We start from the raw sequence: 19,995 nt of genomic DNA on the forward strand, positions 1-19,995 counted from the left end.
TCACAATGGGGGTCAATGGTCTTAGAGGTAAACGTCGGGCCATCGTGACAACCAGCATGTCGAACCATAAGTTTTTAAGGGTGCTTACGACAGTTTTGCAGTTCATTTATCAGTATAGTTGATTTTTTGACCTCCATAGGTCATAATGGGAGTCAAAGGTCATGAAGGCATGCTTTGATATATCAAGGAAACTAATGTCCCCAACCAAAGGGTGACCAAGTGAGTTAATAGTGCCCATTTTGTTAAGTCGTTAACCTCCATAGTTCATAAGGTGGCCAACATTCACTGAGATTTGCACAAAAATATCCAGGGAATTAACCCGTTAGCCAGAAGGTTTTCAAGGTTCCCCCAAGACAATGGAGCGGTAAACACCATGCTTAATTAAACATTTAAAATATGTTCGAAAGGGTGGTGCAGTTCCCATTTCAATGTTACTAAATTAGTGATTAAGAAGGGAATGGTGGGTTGATTTGAGCAAATTGCAAACTTAACTGTGCGTTGAAATGAAAGTAAAATTTTGGTTTATATTAATGAGAAAGTCAAATTCATATGTATAAATAATAATAAAAATAAATATAAAGTACCCATTATTCAATGTGCCCTCCCTCCAGTGCCAGGCATAATTGAATTCACTTGACAAATGATCCAGTAAAAATGTCCTCAAGCATAAGCAGGGTAATAAACTCTGCACATCTTATTATCTCTCTTTTCTGTTCTTCAACATTATTAAATGTTTTTTATACACTTACTGCTTTAAAAATCCCCATAAAAACAAATCGCATGGAGTGAGGTTGAGGTTTCTTGGTGGCTACTCAACTTCTGTCCCCATGGACATCAGCTGATTTCCAAACTTCTCTTTTAGCACATTGAGGTCTGCCTTAGACCTGTGTGCAGGAGCTCCATCCTGCTGCAAGCACACTTCCTCAGCATTTCCATAGTTTTCACGCTCCATATCCCGGTGAAGGCTTTCCTCCAGCATAGCCTGATAGGTGTCTGTCCTCATGTTCTTTTCGAAAAAGTATGTCCCAAAAACATGGCTAGCTGTAATGGCCATGAACACCATTTCAGTTTAATGACTGCTCACGCCGTGCCTAGGGATAACTTGTCGCCCAATATCGTGTGTGGGTTGAAGACACTGCACCATTTTAAAAAAATATTGCTTCATCCAAAAGTATAAGCTGAAACATAAATGCAGTGGATGAATTTCATTTTTTATTTAGATACATCATACAAGTTGATATATCAAAAGACATTAAGAGCAAATAAAAATAACATAAACAACAGAATGAATAAGTTACTAACCTGAAATGAGATCATAGGGTTTTCATTAGGCTTGTCAATCATCCAGTTGCTGAAATGGTTTCAATAGCCATGATCTCCTTCACGAAGCTCCTGCACCATTCTCATTTTATAAGGCCTCAAGTTTAGAATTTTTAAAGGCTGTTGTAACAGAGATCTGGAAATGTGCTATGAAAGTGCACGATGGTGGATGGATCTTGATGGCTAAAGACTGAAGCCACAACTGTGTTTCTAAGCTTTGATAGCATTGTTGGGTGTCCTTTACAATTCCTCATCTTAAGATGTTCCATGATGAAACAATTTCCCTTCCTAAATTTTTCATATAACCTGTGGTCCTCTGTTCTTCTAAGGCAAACGCCAATGCTCAAAGAAAATTTTACGATTCGTTTTCATAGCTGACTTTCCGTTTAATATGTAAGTCTCGATTACATCCGCCCTGATTGCGGGAGTAAGGCTCTTCATGGTGGTTCTTTCCACTATGACTAAAGACAAACTAATGCCAAAGAGACATGCAGCTGAAGAGTTTCCCAAATGGGTAACATTGTTGATGAGGTAAGGGTGTCTGCATGAAAATACTTGAAAAATACATCAAACAGCTTTTGAGACACCCAATAAGGTCAATGTGTAACTTTGTAACTTATGTAGGGTAACCTCTTGATATTTGGACAGCACCAACTTTAGAACAACTTTGAAAACCTTTTGTCTGTCATGGTAGTTTTCCTGATATTCCCGTGAAAGATTCTGTGACATTTGACCCCTACGTATTCATCGGAGGTCAAAAACTAACAAGAGGGATATGTTTATTGCTGTACTGTCTTGGGCATCCTTGAAAAACTTCTTGAGTGATAGGTGACTTATTTCAAATTGAAGTGAGTTTGTCCTTGTTTATTTCTATAATGCATTTAGAATCATGGTAATTGTTGAGGTGTAATTGTTAGACAAAACTAGAGATATTGTCACTGTGGGGCCCTAAACTTAAAGGAATTTTTCTGGTACTTCAGCCCTAATCAAGCCATACTTTGACTATCGATTGACTTTCATGAATCGGCATTGTTGTTCAACGATCGCAATTTCGACTGAGGAGAATTTGAAGAAATGATTTCATTGGACCTATTATTAGTATGAAAGAATTCCCTCTTCTTGATTGTGTAGGTTGTGCAGTCAGATGGCTTCCAGAGATGCGTCTGTTCTGTCTGTCTGGACAAGCTTAGGTAAAACAGTATCTATGAGGACTACTGTGTTTTCAGAATCCAGTGTCTTGAGTAACGCTCCACCTTCCAGCAATATATTTATGATTGGAGGGTAATGGCCACGGAAAAACAGCTGCTTGATGCTGGAGTTGAGCAAGATCCTCTGGTCAGTGAATTATTTGTTAAGGCAAACTCCATGTTGAAGGTGGCTTACATAACTCTTTCTACCAAAGAAAAATGTTTTCCATTCTACACATAACATCAGAATATTTTGAATCTCTCTCTATTGAGCTGTAATTTTGAGAGAAGTAGGTACTCTTGTGTTAGCTTCCCTCTGATTTGGGACTCAACTCAATGGGGTGCCGGGCTATTACCCCAGGCACTTTTCTAGACCCTATAGCCCATGAGTCCACCATCATATTATTGTATTACTAGGTACTGTTTTTAATAGAAATATTATTTACTACTCACAATAATTTATACTTATGTTAAAATAAGTTACATGTTCAATTCCCTTTTGAATTTGAAATAGGTAAGGGAAATTTGGTTACTGTGTGGTAATAACAACGTGTGCAAAAAACAATCTCTTGGCCAGGAATTAAAAAAGGACTTCCAGTGTCCAGACGGAAGAAGGTCATAAAGGCATAACCATATTTAAAGTGGCTTTGATCTGGGCAAGAGCGCAGTTGGGTTGGGCCTTCCTGAATTTTGCAAACAATAGGTGATTTCATAACAGATATCACTTTCATCGCTGCATTTACATTCACAGTATCTGTTGCATATGTTAATTTTTAGTTGATGTATGGCTGGTGATTTTTTTATTGTTGGCTTATTAACAGACTGTCAATTTGGTGACATTGAGACCGTGAAAACCTGGAAAAAACGGTGAACTTCAGTATGTAGGCAGAGTGGCAACCCTAAAATCTCCTTTAAATCACAGGTCAAAAGTCATTGTTTTTGCATTTAATATGTGTAAAGGATTCATTTGTCTAAATAATGCAAGGTGAAGCCACTGGTTTCAGAAAAACTCAATATTTTCGTAACATGCAGCCTTATGGTAAATTGACGAAGTTGGGCAGGACATGATGGCTAAATGCTCAAAGAGTACCGTTAGGCATGGCTTCACATCTGAGGGCTTATGCCCTCTCCAGGAACCCCCATGTAAAAGGGGGAAAGCTAGGAAACGTAATTATTTGGCATTCATTTATTTGCATAAGAAATCCTGTGAAGAAAATATGCGGCTTTCGTCTCCCGGGTCAAGAAATGTCCACACATATATTGTCGTCTTTAGTTGAGGAAAGGTTAAATGCACTGAAAGCAATATCTTTTTATTATATTTAATTACTCACACAAATTATGAAAATACTTTCAATTATGTAAAGGTGCTTTGCTGCAAACAATGTTACTTAACTTTATTTATGTACTTACTATAATAGTTCTGTTTTTCATGGATTTTATTGTTATTTTACAAATTAGAAATGTGTTCAATGAATTGCCATCTTGCTATTCCATGTTTCCTTCCTGTGGTTTAAATATTTCCTCAATTTGTTACTCAATGTGGAGAATGGGCATATTATAGGATTCCTTGATTTTTTTAAACATTTTACACATGTTCATTGTGTTCATTTTACATTGTCACCATAGGTGTATTCAAATTGAGCATTTTGTTATCAATGTGTTTGTGGCATTGGAAATAATGAAGAGGTCACTTGCATTGTTTTCCCGGTTGCCTGTTTGAACTTGAGAGTAGCTCGTTATGCCAATCGGGAGATGAGGGACAGAGGTCCTCCTGATTTTCAACCAATTACATTGTTGGTGTGTTTTTTTATGAGGCGTGGAAGGGGGAGTTGTTTGGCTGATCTTCACCCTGCCTATCTTGGCCACACTTGCCTTGTCATAGTCAATCGCTAGTGTTCCACATGTGATTGATTTAGATTCTCCATGGATAGACCCAAGATTTACGGGCACATAATGGTGGGAGACAGCCATTTTGTGTGGTTGGTGTCTTTTCTGGGGTACCACCTTCAGAGAGGCAGGGGAAGTTTTTCTCTTTTCAACGAATGTTTAATGCATTTATTTTCTGTAATAAATCCTTCCTTTGCTCATAGGTTATCCAGCTGCCATTGGACTTTGCGTATCCGGCCAGAGCATGACGGAATTGCAGAGAGTTTTGCTGGATGTTGGATGCTTTTATTCTCCAATGATATTATCAATAGGATCCAATGACTTGGGGAGGAACGTTAGATTTCATCAGCTGATGAGTAATTTCCAGTTCTCAGGTAACAACAAAGGCAGTGTTCACAATATTTTTGAAACTTTTTTACCATTGAATGAACTGCTGATTTCCTTCGAATCTAGAGGAAATATTTTGGCATCAATGTGTTCGTTGTATTTGGAATCAAAATCATTTACACTAATTTTATTTTGATACATTGATTCAGGAATACAATATATTCCTTTATTCAGCCATGTAAGGGTGCTTCAAAAAATTGCGTCACTAAGCGACCTGTACACCATAACTATTATTTTCATAGCAATTTAAAAGCTTATATTTAAATGATTTTATTTTCCTTCCGTAACACATCGTTATACCAATTAAGCATTTACATTTCCTTATGTGGTTATTTAAACTCAGGACGTGATGGATATTATGGTACATTACGATTCTGTAAAACATTTTCCATCTCCACAGTGTTTCAATTTTGGTCAATGTCACCATAGCTGTTTCCTTATCAAACGCAGTGAAAACATTTAGGCTTTACTAAATAAGTGGCATTGAAAATATTGTAGAAGTCACTAAATTATAATTTAAAATGCACTCTGACAGCAGTTAAATTAAACCCATTGTAGCATATGAAGCTGCTCTCAATTTCAATAGCTGGTGCGTGAGAGGAAGAAGTTTTTAATTGTTGAATAAATGCATTGTAATTCTGTTCTTTTGTGGTTTGTGGAGAGGGGTGTTGATTAGCTGAGCTTCCCTCCAGTAATTGTTCATGCACTTTCATTTTCCCTGTCAAAGCCTTACATACCTGTAACTGTTTGTCCTGCAATCTTCTTGAGATGCTATTTTCAATTCCTTCCCAGAGATTTCACTATATTTTATTGTTTGCTGATAATCAATTGTCCACTGCCAAGTTTAACGTCCATCTTGACAACTCACCATGTCATCTCCACAGCCGGACCCATCAGTTACGAGTAAATTCTTCTGTTAACTGAAAAGCTTGGTTGTTTTTGCATTCAATCATGTGCGTGCACGAAACGCGAGTGTTACCTGATCATGTGTTTATTGGTATAAGTGCTTTAGTGGGAACGGATATTTAACAAACTGATCATCATTACAAAATAGATTTATTTTAGTCTAATAGTGGCAATTCATTTGCCTTCATGAGAGGCACCTTGCATGATATATTAATGCATGAGCTCCAAAAAGAAGGTTCTTTGGAGTATGCTATTGTACAATTTATTCACATCATATCAACTTACCCTGATCCCTTGTATGAGTTATTTGATATCATTTTGGCATTAGTTGAAATTCATGGCAGTACTGTATGGCTGGTGGGGAATGTTTTGTTCAGGACTATGAATCACTAATACTTAATGCATGTATTAAAAAAATTAAAAGCCATAACAGCAAGAAACATATTATTTTAATTTAAGCTTAGCAAATATATCATTACATGCCATGCTGCCAGTGTGTGCTGTAATAAGAAGCATATTGCATCATGTATCAATGCATGGGCTCTTGAAGGAGGTTTGTTGAAGTACACTTGTATAGCCTATCTACCCATTCCAGCAATTTTTTACACAGGAATGTGGAACTCTGTTGTCCCATGGAGGGGTGGAAGATTCTCATTCAATCTTTGATTTCAGGTTTCTGTGTTATCGTGAATGTTAACGGGAAAAGTATTTTTTAGGGGAATGGGGCCTTTTTAGGAGGGGTCTTGAGTTATGGTGACATTAGGGCATCCATGATTGGGGATCCTGCCAGTTGGTGAAACTGAAGGGATCTGCTGGCATGTACCCAGTTCAATTGGATTTTTAAATATAATGCATTCATGTTCAAAAGCCTCAAGTGGTAAATACATCTCCTTATTTTTAACTCTAATTTGTTTACGTTTTGTATGCGTAACCCACCAAAATTTTTTATCAAATGAATTAAATTTTTGTTGAATTTTATGCATTTGTTTTTTCATGAGTAGTTGATAATTCATTGCATTGTCTCTCACTTAAGTGGGGATAGTCTCTTTTAATATTTCTCTGTTTTAATTCATCAATAATGTATGCATGGTAGTAAGGTACTATGTACATAAAAATTGAATGTCTATGTCAGCACATTTCATTCTCCATCCGGCAGCTGCCGTAATTCCACCAACCATCTTGTAGATGAAATGATTCTCTCAGCGATGGCTTCATATTCTAAGGTGGTATTTTTTTGCAAGTCACCATTTTTATCTGCAAATTTGATGCATATCCTTCAGCACAACATGGTGCTTTAGAGATTTACTTTGATTAATAGTTTTTTGGCAGCTGCATTGGTGTACCAGGGCTTAGGTCATAAGTAGTATGTTCTCGTTTTCTGCAATGCTCCACAGATGTACAGGAGAATACATATATGGTATATACTGACGTGGTGTTGCTGCATTGGAAATACACCTATGTAACCTCTGGTATAATCTCTACCCTCAGTAAGCCTGAACAGTCTCTTGTTCATCCACTTCCCTTCCCACTGCTCCCATTAATAAGAGGCTGCAAAATGCTGTAACATCTCTAGGCAATGGCTAGAAGGGGTTAGTGGTTATGTAGTCTCATCAGTGCCAGCTGTGGAATTGCCTCTAGGGTCTTATATATTTAGAACTGTGGTATACCCACATTATAAAAATATTAAATTTCCTAATATGCTTAATAGGTATACATAATCTTAATCATCATTTCTAATACATATAATTTTATGCAGCAGTCATTAAGTTTATCTAGTTTGTTTTTCCAATTATTCTCATGTAGGTATTCTTTACTTCACTGTTCCAGATGGATTTCTAAAGATACGTAAAGGGCAGAGCAGAGGCGAACTAGGACAACAGGAAATCTCTTCCTTTTGTCTATCCAAACAACATTTGGATACTCTGAAGAGAGCCATGCCTCAAGAGTCCCAGAGGCTCAGCTCGAGGCTATGAAGTGATATATGGATGTTAACCCAGAAGTACTTAAGTATGAGACATTCATCTTAACCCTTTGAGTGCGGATGGCATAGCATTGATGCCCAGCATAGGTCCTGCCAACGGGCGGGTGGCATCACATTGATGCCATGGCGGCCTATGTCCTTCAATCGCTCCCTACGCTCCTCCGCTCTGTTCTTTCTACTCTCAAGATGGTTTCCCGCAGGCACATTGGATTAGGCTACCTTGATATGCCTTCCGTTTTTGGAAAAAAGTTTATATTTTTTTAGTACATTTTTTTACATTTATGGAGTACTTTTTAATTTGTAAGATTTTTCGCCATTACAAAAAAATTAAAATGTGATATTTTCTTTACTCTTCTGAATATTTGTACTAAATGTTGCCATATTTGAAGGTTATTATCCCCGTTTTAGTCGTATTAAAATTTTTGTGAACAATATTTAGTCATAATCTTCCTTTCATCTCACCGACGAAAAATATTTTCGTATATCAAAATACGGTCACAATACACAAGCTAAACACAGTTGAATAATATGTTTCTCTTTTTATTATTTTTTAAACTTAATATTTACATAATGCCGTTTTAACTCATAACATTCTTCCATAACATATTTGCAACTCATTTTCTGAACGATCCTATCAATAGGGGTTTGATTATATTGGTTTCGGAAAAAGAAATTCGACTTTTTCTCATTTATTTCGTTTGAGTTTGTTAAAGTTACTAGGCTCGAATAATTACGTCCACCACTTCGTTATTCACGGGAAATATTGAAGGTTCTAGGAAAACTTTTATATTTATTTCATTTTGAATGAGAAATTAGAATTGGGGAAATCTTTGGGGAAAAAATGATCAAATTTCGGGGCTCAAAAAAAAAAAAGAGTCGTTTTATGTCACCGCGGAATAGACTACAAGTCACTCTGTGTCTCCTATTATCACAATTGTTAGAAGTATTTTTGCCATTCTTATGAGAAATGCATGCAAATGCAAAGTATTCTGTTATGTGCATGTGGTGGAGAAGGTGAGCTATTCCTGCTCAGTTTTTTCGACTCTCGCCATTAGTACAGTCTCTACTTCGGACATCTTTCGATTGCATGCATTTTCACTCCCCTACAGAGATTTTATTTTTTTATAATATTACCGTATAGCCTTTTTCTTTTGGAAATTTCAGTATTTTACATATATTTAGCCACTTACGTGGAATATGGGAGAAACCTTTATTTTTAATTTTATTCCTATTTTCAAACCCCAAGGACCGTTTATGTATCAGCCTTTGGTGATCTAGGCTTAGAATATCTCCTCGCAATAAAACTACCTCTGGCACAATTTACTCAAGTTTATGCATGGAACACTGCATTGAGTCTTCTCCGCGAAGGGTTTTTTTTTTAACTTTGAAGCAATTTACATATTTTACTTCAACCAACTAGAGCTATTATAATTAGAAAAGACCGAGCATAGGGATATTACTCGTGGGGAATGGGGGATATTTTTAATCTCGTATACCTAATGTATGATTGCATTAAGTATTACAAGATGGCCATCCATTCCAGATTATTGGAAAATGAAGGAAAATAACTTCGATGTTTCTTGTCTTCACACCACATTTTCCCGAGACCGATTTCAACTAATTTTTCGTTGCATGCATTTTGGCAAGGACCCTGGAGTAGATGATCCGATACCAAGAGACCCCTTGCATAAAATTCGACCCCTTTTGAATTTATTCACTCAAAGAATGAAATAAATTTACTATCCGGGTAAAGAACTCTGCTTCATGAGTCCATGTTGCTTTGGCGCCACAAACACGGCATAACATTATATATGCTTTCAGGGCCTAATGGCGTCGTGCAAGATGCTATAATTTACAGTGGGGCGAAGGATCCTGATGTTTGAGGCAGGGGACATGCAAATAATGTCGTGCGAAAATTAATCGATAGATTTCATCTCTGTGGACACAGTTTATACAGTCGCGAAGCCCCGATTTTGAAATGAGGGGTTTTTGCAGGAGATTTTAGGGCCCTTCCGGAGGGTGCGGGGGCCATCTTACCCGTTTTTGGCGCCTCATTGGGGGTTGTAACCCATTACCCCCCCTTATGTGGCAACACTGCTGAGTTTACGCATGGAAAATTATAATAATCTCTTGAAATATCTATTGAGTTACTCAAAAAAGACACACCTCTGAAACTCTAAGGACAAACAGAAAAATAATACTCCTCACGTTCTAAGAACGACTAAAAAGTGGCTCTGATGATATATGATGTGCAGAAGCTCCAGGGCTGTGTTTGAAGCCTTTTTTCAAAGAATTCCACAATTATTAGTTAGTTTTTATAGCATTAACGCAAAATAAAATGTCAAAAAGATAAAATAACTTTCATATGTTTGCATGCAAATCTAAGTTACTGGTAAATTTAAAAATTTATAAATGTGAAAAAAAAACTTCAAAAACTTTTATTTGCCCAAAATATGATGCATGGAAAGTGGATGATAACTGAGAATATATTTATCTTCTTTTATAATTCAATTCCGCCATCATTTCAGAAATTATTTTAAGCTTCTTAGTTGCTACGCAAAGATTAGTTGCCCGTCGTCACCTAATGTTTGTGTAACGGGTTGCATAAATATCCGGAGCATTGTTTCACATGGGTGCGGATGGCATCACTGTGATGCCATTAACAAATTGTTTAATAAATAGTGAAATGAATATAAAAATCTTTTTTGTATTGAAATTGTTTACATATTTTCGAAAAATAAAGTGAATGCAGTGAAAAAAAATTCTCCGCCAATGTGAAACAACTCTGAGAAAATTTTACGCAATGAAAGGGTTAATCCAGGCACAGAAGAGACTGGTTTTAATGGCAAGAAAGAAGTCCGGATATGCCTTGCACACACTTGCATCAAGAGGTGAAACCCATGGTGTCCACCTGTGCATTTCCCTGTTAAAGTATCTTACCTAACAAATCTCACCTCGGGAATAGGAAAGCAACGAATGAAATAGTTGTTGAAAGAAATAAAGTGGCCTGAATTTGAACTATTTTACCCGAAACACTAAAAAATGTGAAACAACCTTTGGTAAATTTTGCCGACAAAATTTCGATTGATTGTGATAAATAAAGATTAATCTCTCCTTTTTTTCTGCTCGTGCAAAATAATCTTTTTATCCTTTAATTGCTCATAACTGTGTTGCAATACTTACATTTATGTGAACTACTTGATTTTACTTGATGACTTCTGCCAAAGTAACTTTCAGTAAGTATTACCCCAGAAATTTCAAGGTATACAGTTAAGAATTTTATTAATTTGTAGAATGTCATTTAAATTGGGTTGTTGATGTGATCATGTCATGGTCTTTGATTGTGAAAGTGTATATTCTCTATACTTGCACCACAGTGGGCCATCAAATTAGTATCCTTAAACGTTAATTTTGTACAATCTGCATATACTGGAATACCTTTACTCCTACATTGCAGTCACACTTCTTCTCCTAACTCTGGAAGAGAATATGTGCAATTCATGTGCAAGGTTACTTTCAGTTGTAATGAAAATGCTGATTGTGAATTAGCAACTTCATATTATTTTTTTTTTCTGATGTTTCACAATCAAAGACCTAGGCTGCTTATGCATTATTCTTAAAAAAAACATCAGAATTACTCTTTATAGTGTAACAAGCATTTTATATTACCGGTATAGGAAAGCATTCCCTGCGGAGAGGGGATTTGAGAATACCTCCGCAGTATCCCTGCTTGTCGTAAGAGGCGACTAAAAGGGTTGGTGTCGCAATAACTATGAAAGTTATGGTTCCTATGTAATGAAAATGGGAAATAATAATTTATCCCATCCTGGAGGCATTACAGGAGTGCAATTTATAGGTCAGATTAAAATTAAAAGAAGTTATCCTACACACTCTAAAAAAACTTAGGACTATAGGAATGACAATAGCTGGCATTTAAATACAGACATTGTTGGAGTGTTTTTAGATGCACCGGAAGGGCATTGCGCAGTTTAATACACAACTCTGGGTCCCTCCTAGAAGAGACTTAACAATTTTGTTGAAGATATGGATAAGTTACCTTTCTAGTATTCTGTTCTTGGTTGCACATGTTTTTCAGAAACAAAAAAATTTTCCCTCGTAAAAACCCATGCACATAAAATATAAATACATGGTACAACAAGCAATTCTAACTTTTTAAAAAGAGGGTGGCCATGGCTCCTGAACTTATCATAATGCATAGATCATACTACCTTCTTTTGAATTTTAAAAGTAATAAAAATGAAATGGATCATAGTCATAGAAACCGGGAATACAAGAAAACAGTTAACTAAATAACTCACTGCTAACATACAGTGTGGAACTGAATGACAATATGAAGAGATAGTGTATACTTAAGTAAGCCGGGCCCTCGTGTATCTCAAGCAACCCAAATTTTTTGTGCTGGCTCATGATGTAAATAATGCAAACAAAAACTCAATTTTACCTCTTACTGTTGCATTGCTCTATCATGTTAAGAATGTATAATCTATTAGTCAAAATTATTTGCTAAAGTTAAGTGTTCCTGTATGTCTTTTGAATGAATTTATTGGCTTACACATCAATATCGCCATCCTGATATCCATCCACAAAAGTTAAGAAGTGTCTGCAATTTCAATCCATTATTATTCAATTACTGAAGTCTTTCGGCAAGTTAAGTGAAAACAGATTGCTCTTAGTACCTTCTAGATGCCTAATAGCAGTAGTTTGGTCTGCTTTATGAGCTTAAGGTGTTTGCAATTGCAAAACCTGAACATCTTGGTATCACATGGGAAAACTCAAGGTGATAGCTTTTTTTGCATTATGAAATTAAATATCATTACTCTCGGTGAAATAAAACCAAGAATCACTCATGAATATCTATATCATAACAGTTATTTTAAATTTTTGTTGCTATCGCCTAGATCTGAGAAAAATCACTTTCTCTGTCCCACACCTCACTGTCTTTGTTGCAGTGCAGTTCATTCGCAATGCAATATTTTTTAATCCTTATCAATGCCATCACTGATTCGGAATTCATCGTGGGCAGTAGTTAGATATTATAGTGGTGAAGGTGAATATTCTTGGTTCAAGTGGAGTGCTGGTGGTGGTTGAACTTTGTGGAGGAGATATGCATTACCAAGGCATAGCATTGGGTGACACAAATGAGTTAAATGATTGGATCCAGTGCTTTGAAGATGGGTCTTCTAGGTTGTGTGGTGGATGCTGTAGCAATGGTTGAACTACTATTACAACATAGTGGCACTGCAACGGAATATACCCTGTAATGGTTGAATTTTTAATTAAAGAGCTATTGGGTTTACACTGCTCTCATGCCCTCCTATAGGAACATCAGTTTTTTACACTTCTCTGACCTGTGACAAATCAATGTGGTATTTAGTATGCCACTTTGTGAAAGCACTTAGATATTGGAATGCATGGATTGCGAATAAGCAAACATGATGAGAGCACAATAGGCTTAGTTCTGATTGTTGCAAGTTCTTGGTCGTTCTCATTAGGAGAGCATTCCCTGGGAATGGGGGACTAGAGAGTCCAACAGTATCCCTGCTTGTCGCAGAAGGCGACTTAAAGGGTGGCGGTGCTACAAAGGGATAGTCAGCTCAATGTCTTTCTCTGAGGCATCCTTTTACAGTTGGTTCCTATGTGTTGTGTTCACAAAATACTCACACGGGTGATTTATGACTGCTACGGATTTATTTCACACTTTCGGTTACATTCGGGTGTGGCCAGGGATGCGTCCGAGCATCCCGAATGGGGTAGTTGTCTGGCGTGCTGAGTTCCCAAAAAATGGCCGCTGCTCACAAAACACTCGAGCAGCGAAAATGCACAACTCCTCCCCCCATAGTTAGTTACACAACTCACAAAAAACTAACAATAGAAGGGAATTATGGAAGAATCACAAAAACAAAATGATGAATAAAAATCAATGGCACCGGCAAAAAAAGTGTGAAAGCACTGGTCACTTTAGAGTCACATTTTAGTCCTGTAAATAACCAGGCAACTTTCTGAGTCGAGGGGAAACTTAACAGATTGATCCACTACCGTCTCCGCTGGGAGTACTGCTGTTACACAATTACTGGGCTGACCCTGGACCAGAGTCCCCTGTGGCATGCTCCGCCGCATGGTGGCTCCAGTAGTACAATTGCCCAAGGGTTGGTCGTCTGTAAAATCATACCACTCGCCCCCATGCCTTGTGACCGTAGGGGTGTTTGATGGCTGCCCCTCGGGTCTGCGGACCACCTGATCCACATGCCGCCAAGCCAGAGCGCCATCCTCACCTTCCATCTCCACGTTGCGTGGCCCCATGATTGCTTTGATCCTTCCTGGCAGCCATCGTCTGCTTCCTCCGTAGGCTCTGAATGCAGAGGAAGCAAAATAAGAACACTACAATGACGATGGATTATTCCTAAGCTAGCATTTTACCCTGATTTTGGCACTGCCCGTGGTACACAGAGTAATTTCACTGGCACCTTTTTTTTGTTTTGATCGTGGTTTTTATGTGCCATGACAGTTCTCCTCCTCCTCTCAGGTAAAGTAATTCCCATTTTAATTTGCCGGGACCTCCACTGGTGATTCAGCTCTGTCAGACAGCTGAGCAGCCAACTGGCTGATTATTTTAATTTTATTTTCTTTGTAAAAAGTAAATTCCACTGAAGCAGTGCAGCCAACGGGCCTGTCTCCAACCTCTTTTTCGAGTTCTTCCACCCGCCTGTCAACAAACAGAGTGTAGTATCCTGTGAGGGCAAGAAATTGAACAGAATTTTACATAGAATCATAGTCCATATTTCATAGAATCATAGGTTGTACACACAATCTGGAAACTTGAGCATTTTTATGGGAATCAGGCACCACTCGTGGATCTTGTGGCAGGTATTCATTGTGACCCAAGCCACATCTGGGCAGTAATAACTCCCACCTAGATGAACCTAAATAAAAAGTAAGGTTTCCATTATCATTCATACAATTATTTTATCAAAAAGAAGGGGGGAACAATACCTTTCCACTCGTGACACTCTTCCCAAATAAAACGACTTTGTCACGACGGTGGTTGTTGGGCCACTTGCACATTGCTCCCTGTAACAGAAGCCAATGAAATGCATCACAAAAATTGTCTGTTTACTAACACCACAGTGCCTGACATTTGGTTCCCTTCTTACCTAAAACTGCAGTCACATTTGCATTTATTGTCTCCAGCTTAGCGTTGGATTCCTCCCTCACGACCTTCAGCTCATTCCTCAGAGCTTCGCAATTCTTACACTCCCATTTGTCAAAGAATGCCTTGAGGGTGTTTGCCACAGTTTCCTCAACATTTCTTCCATTTTTCCAGTAGGCATTGGTCGGGGGTGGAGGTACTGAGCTGGAGCTTGATGTTGCTGGGGCTGAAGCTATAGCGGTCACCTTAGTCCTCTCTCCAACATCAAAATCGGCACTCTCCTCATGAGACTGATTCTTTGACTGAAAAAAATAAATTGAGAAGAGTTTTTAACACATGCTATGATTCAGAACATGTACGTTATTCTCTCATGTCCAAATAATAAAGTTATATTACCATCTCTTTTTGCTGCTTCTCCAAAGAACTTTGAGCACGCCGTTTGACTTCTTGTGGATCTTTCCCTGCAAGAAGTTAGGTCAATGAGAACTGAAACCTATTAAAACTATTATGATGTACAACCAAAAAATATACTCACCTTTCTGAAGAGCGCCAACTCTTTTATTTGAGGCCTTCAGATGCTCACGGACTCTGGACATCAATTTCCCCCCAAAATCTGTACTTGCCTCTTTCACGGCAATCCTTCGATTGTCATCCTGAATGGAAACAAGAGGAAACGGTGATAATTATGATGTCACGAGAAATGTGGAACAACGACATTGCTGCATAACTGAAAACCATTGAGAGAAATCAAATAACATTTCTTACAATAAACATTCATTCTGTTATGTTGAAAGTTAATTAATTGTGAATGATTACGGCTGGTAAAACAATGATGTCAAGCCGAAGCACTCACCATCTCTTGCAATATATCTCTTATGTCCGCTGCATCGGATTGCACGTCCGTCGTTACAATCGGTTCTGAAGAAACCGTGCTCAATGCGAACAGCACCCTGTCCTTCGTTAACTGACTCATGTTTTTGAGAGTGGCGCTCCTCGATGCCTTTGCACCATCTTTCGTTACTGCAGACCAAAAAAATACGTGAAATTCAACTTGAAAATACTTGACCGAAAGATGTGAACAAATTGAAAACATAATGGTCAATATTAATAAGTCCAACATACCTCCAAGTCCTTCCATCAGTCCTTTGTAAAACACATACTCCCCGTTTTTGCTCCAGGTGATCGTTTTAATCTTATAAATTTGCTCGGGGAAAATATCCACCAACGACCTGGGCACAAAGTTTTTAATGTTCTTCACTTTCACAATCCCCTTTCTCTATCGCCATATCGCACAGCAGCATAGCACTCGCGATAAGTCTTGCTGGTATCCATTGGTATGTAGGTGCGATGCACGAAAATTTCAAGATGAATTTTAAGATTTGGCAAAGATCGGATGAATCGTGCTTCTATGTCACCAAACTGCGTTTACATCAGTTAACATGCGCCGACATCACCGTAAATCAAGCTTATCGCAAGGCCTTATGGGCTTATGGTTTCTCTGGGGTTTCTGGGTACGGTGTGCATGGTGCGCATAGTATCAACAATCACAAACATCCATTTATGATTGCAACTGATTTATTTCACACTTTCGGTTACATTCGGGTGTGGCCAGGGATGCGTCAGAGCATCCCGAATGAGGTAGTTGTCTGGCGTGCTGAGTTCCCAAAAAATGGCCGCTGCTCACAAAACACTCGAGCAGCGAAAATGCACAACAAGTCCTCCCCCTTAGTTAGTTACACAACTCACAAAAAAAATAATAAAGAAGCAAATTATGGAAGAATGAGATTATGGACTTTGTGGGAGACACTCTCTCTCCCGTACAATTTAGAGAAGCAGGAAACAAAATACTTCATCAGGTCATGGGCAAAGTCCAGGTACTTCCCCATTAGCCTTGCTGAGAGTTAAACTCTCACAGCAGCATGCAAACAGCAGAAATGCATGAAGACATCCTCACTCAACACATTTTTGAAAGCGTATGGGCCCACATAGACCAAAATAAGCCTAAGTTCGGTGGTTTAAATCGTGGAAGGTCTCTCAGTGATCTCGTCTTCCTTGCAAATTCTGAGGGAATAAAGTTCTTCACAAGTTCCAGTCTACTGTTTATTTGTCCCATTTGGACTGGTGACAACCTCACAGTCAGCTTGCCTTTTGAGAAAGCTGTAAGCATTTTCCTCATCACCCCCAAGCAAATAAGGTGCATGTAGTCAAGGGGAAAATGACTAACTAGTTTTGTGCCCGGTATCTGTATAAGTGGAGACAAACCATGGTGGTGCTTTACAGCTTCGCACTTTGCAAAGCTCTGATCAGTCCTCAATGGACAATCAATTTCCAAAAATGAAACTCAGTTGTTCACATAGTCTCCATAAACGGTACATTTGATACAAGATGCATATCCAGTATGCCCAACAGTTTGATGAATAAAACTTTTTGCTGGAGCATCACAAATGTACGTATCAATGGCGACTTCAGAGCGCTTCGAATTTAGAAACAAGCCTGATTCCTTCAGAGGTTTCATTTATAAGTTAATAACATATAAATTAATTTACCTTCGAGAATTCTCTTCAAACGGCGATTATATTTGAAGAAATATTCTTCAAGTGAGGTGAGATGGCGACGGATTCTCACCGATTAGCTTCTCACTTCTCAGCGTTGGGTAAGCACACGCACCGGATATGTACGATAAGTGCGTAGCGTTGAGTTTGCGAAATTAGTGAAATGACGGTAATGAAAAATGAATGAAGATGATTTGAAGATGAAACGAGAAATATGTGAATGATGATGGACGTGAAAAACACATTGAGGTCTGTGCAAAGCACGAAAAACACAATCGAGGTAACGCAGGTGACGGCAAGCCAAACACCAGGTTGAACACGAAGTCACCGTAGATGGGCGAAGTGTGGGAATATATAGAACCTTCAGATTCCTAAGTGCAGATTTTATCCAACAGATGGCCTTCAAAGATGCCAAGTAATGTGGCGGATGGGCGCAAGAGACCACATGCAAGGCCATGGCGCAACTAAAAAACGCTAAGAATCATAAATAACGATTAAATGTTCTCACATACATAATATGTAAATATTATTAATAGTTTACAGCGGCATAATATTTTAATATTACGTGCACATTATTCTAATTTTATGAACAAAATCGACGGGATATTTTTTGCATTTTATGCGTATCCATTTATGCAACTTTTATAGGGAATAGAATTTTTGAGTTTGCTGGCTAGCCGCTGATTTATGATTCTTATATGAATCATAATTAACGATTGAAATGTTACTCACTACGTAATAATATACGTATTATGTCAATATTTTATTAATGGTTTACGGCGGCATAATGTTTAAATATAATGTGCATATTATTCGCATATGATGTGCATAATCAACGGAATATTGTTTGCATACAATGCCTGTCCATTTATGCAACTTTTATGCGGTATAAATTTTGAGTGTGCTGTGTGGGAAGTGATCACTTTTCCAGACCAGAAAAGTGTTCGCTCGCGTGATCTTTTTTCTGAATCACGAAGTCCCTCCTGCTGTCACTTTTCGCATCATCTCCATTGTCGCAGCTCTATGTCGTTTCCATGATTGTCAAACATTGCACTGCCTTGGCTCCGTATGGGCATGCATTCCGATATTGGATGATATGAGGTTTCAGTGACGGTTACAACAACGGAAAAAGCACCAAACGAGTGATGAAAAAGGTGATGGGAATCCTTTTCACCGGAGTGATCGCAAAAAAAACAATTGCACACGATGCTCACCACAGAGTCATCACTCGATTTGACAAACAGAGTGATTGCTAAAGTGATCACTCGCAATTAACGAAAAATCATCGTGTGATCCATGTTTGAATGATATTGGAATAATCCACGGGGAACTGAATTTGTGTGGTGGAACAACTGCGCAAAAGAAAGCAGGAGTTCCTACACTCACCAGGTCATCAGTGGCCAATGGGTCTGAGGCATTACTTGTTATTCCAGCTGTATCTGATGTGTGCATTACAGGATAATTACCTTCTTAGAATAGATCTTCATTTTCCTCTTTCAGAGCAAACTAGAAGGCGATGCTGAGTGCCAATCAAAAAAGGTCAAATAATATTAAAACATAATAATAATGAAAATGGTAGTAAATAATTACATTAAACCACCTCTTTCACATTTGATTTATTTCTTTTACCTTGCCCATGTGAGGCCACAATCCGGCCCCCTCTTCCCCTGGGTCAGGACATGTGAGAGCCAAAAGCATGTTGGCACAAGATTTTAGCGACAAACTACTATAAAATGGCTGACACGACCAATTTATTCGGCACACCTTGGTGTGTAATGCTTCTCCATTTGCTAGCCACAGCGGAAGTGGGTAAAGTCTTCACCCTCCAACCTAGAGGTTACATGATTGCATCCAAGCTTGGTGGTTTTCCCCATCCAGGTCATGGGATACATACCTGTGTGGAATTCTTTAGTGTAATCTCCCAAAATTTCTGGTACCACCCCAGAAACTCCTCCGAACTTATCCGCAGAACTTTGCACAAAAAGTGCTAAGCGGTCCTAAGGTTTTTCGCGCAAAGACCCTTCGACTCAAAGTCTCGCAACTTTTGTCTCCGAAACTCTGCCCTCCGAAATCTGCCGACCGAATCAGCCAACCGAACCAGCCATACCTGGTGATCACGACTTATATAGGTAGTACGGCGGAGGAATACTTACTCCTTGGCAATCAAGGGGAAATGGGTGCTAAAGCACAAGTATGCAGTTTGGAGTGAGAAGTACCACCGTTGTCCTATCACAATTCTCTCTCCCTCCAACACCCCACCCCACTATGTCTCTCCCCTCCATGAATTCCAATGAATTGGCTCTACCAGCCATCACCCGACTTGGTGATGTCTCCAACCCAGAAGATTGAGGGGAAAATTCCAGCCTGTACGCGGTTCCCCCCTCCTACCCCGGCTGGGATGACGGACGTTTTGCAGTGATACCAGTCAACAGGGGGGGGCGCCTTCAGTGCAGATTCGCAGCTGATTGAACATCGCCCTATTACCCCTCCACTCCTTGGCAAAATCTCTCCCCTCCACCCTGACACGTCTCAGAGTATGCAAGCCCTCTCTTTTGTTCGGGCGCTTGTGGTGGACGGATGGTGTGATTGATATGGGTGATTTTAGCA

General features: G+C 38.7%; 1 protein-coding gene and 2 long non-coding RNA genes across 3 annotated transcripts; 1 reads left to right on the plus strand and 2 right to left on the minus strand.

Annotated features, from left to right (window-relative positions):
* The first annotated feature begins 2,489 nt into the window (after window positions 1-2,489).
* Window positions 2,490-7,672, plus strand: LOC124173103. The gene is made up of 3 exons (XR_006868383.1): window positions 2,490-2,655; window positions 4,598-4,768; window positions 7,515-7,672. It is a non-coding gene; the product is annotated as an uncharacterized LOC124173103 (long non-coding RNA).
* A 4,453-nt stretch (window positions 7,673-12,125) lies between these two features.
* LOC124173107 lies at window positions 12,126-15,132 on the minus strand. The gene is made up of 3 exons (XR_006868387.1): window positions 14,841-15,132; window positions 14,680-14,757; window positions 12,126-14,609 (listed from the first exon to the last, which is right to left on the minus strand). It is a non-coding gene; the product is annotated as an uncharacterized LOC124173107 (long non-coding RNA).
* A 10-nt stretch (window positions 15,133-15,142) lies between these two features.
* LOC124173102 lies at window positions 15,143-17,930 on the minus strand. The gene is made up of 3 exons (XM_046552612.1): window positions 15,690-17,930; window positions 15,372-15,489; window positions 15,143-15,297 (listed from the first exon to the last, which is right to left on the minus strand). Exons 1-3 carry the CDS (start codon window positions 15,972-15,974, stop codon window positions 15,224-15,226), a joined length of 477 nt encoding a protein of 158 aa, XP_046408568.1. The 5' UTR covers window positions 15,975-17,930; the 3' UTR covers window positions 15,143-15,223.
* Between the last annotated feature and the right edge of the window lie 2,065 nt (window positions 17,931-19,995).

This window comes from Ischnura elegans, assembly GCF_921293095.1.
Source record: "Ischnura elegans chromosome 13 unlocalized genomic scaffold, ioIscEleg1.1 SUPER_13_unloc_4, whole genome shotgun sequence".
NCBI lineage: Eukaryota > Metazoa > Arthropoda > Insecta > Odonata > Coenagrionidae > Ischnura > Ischnura elegans.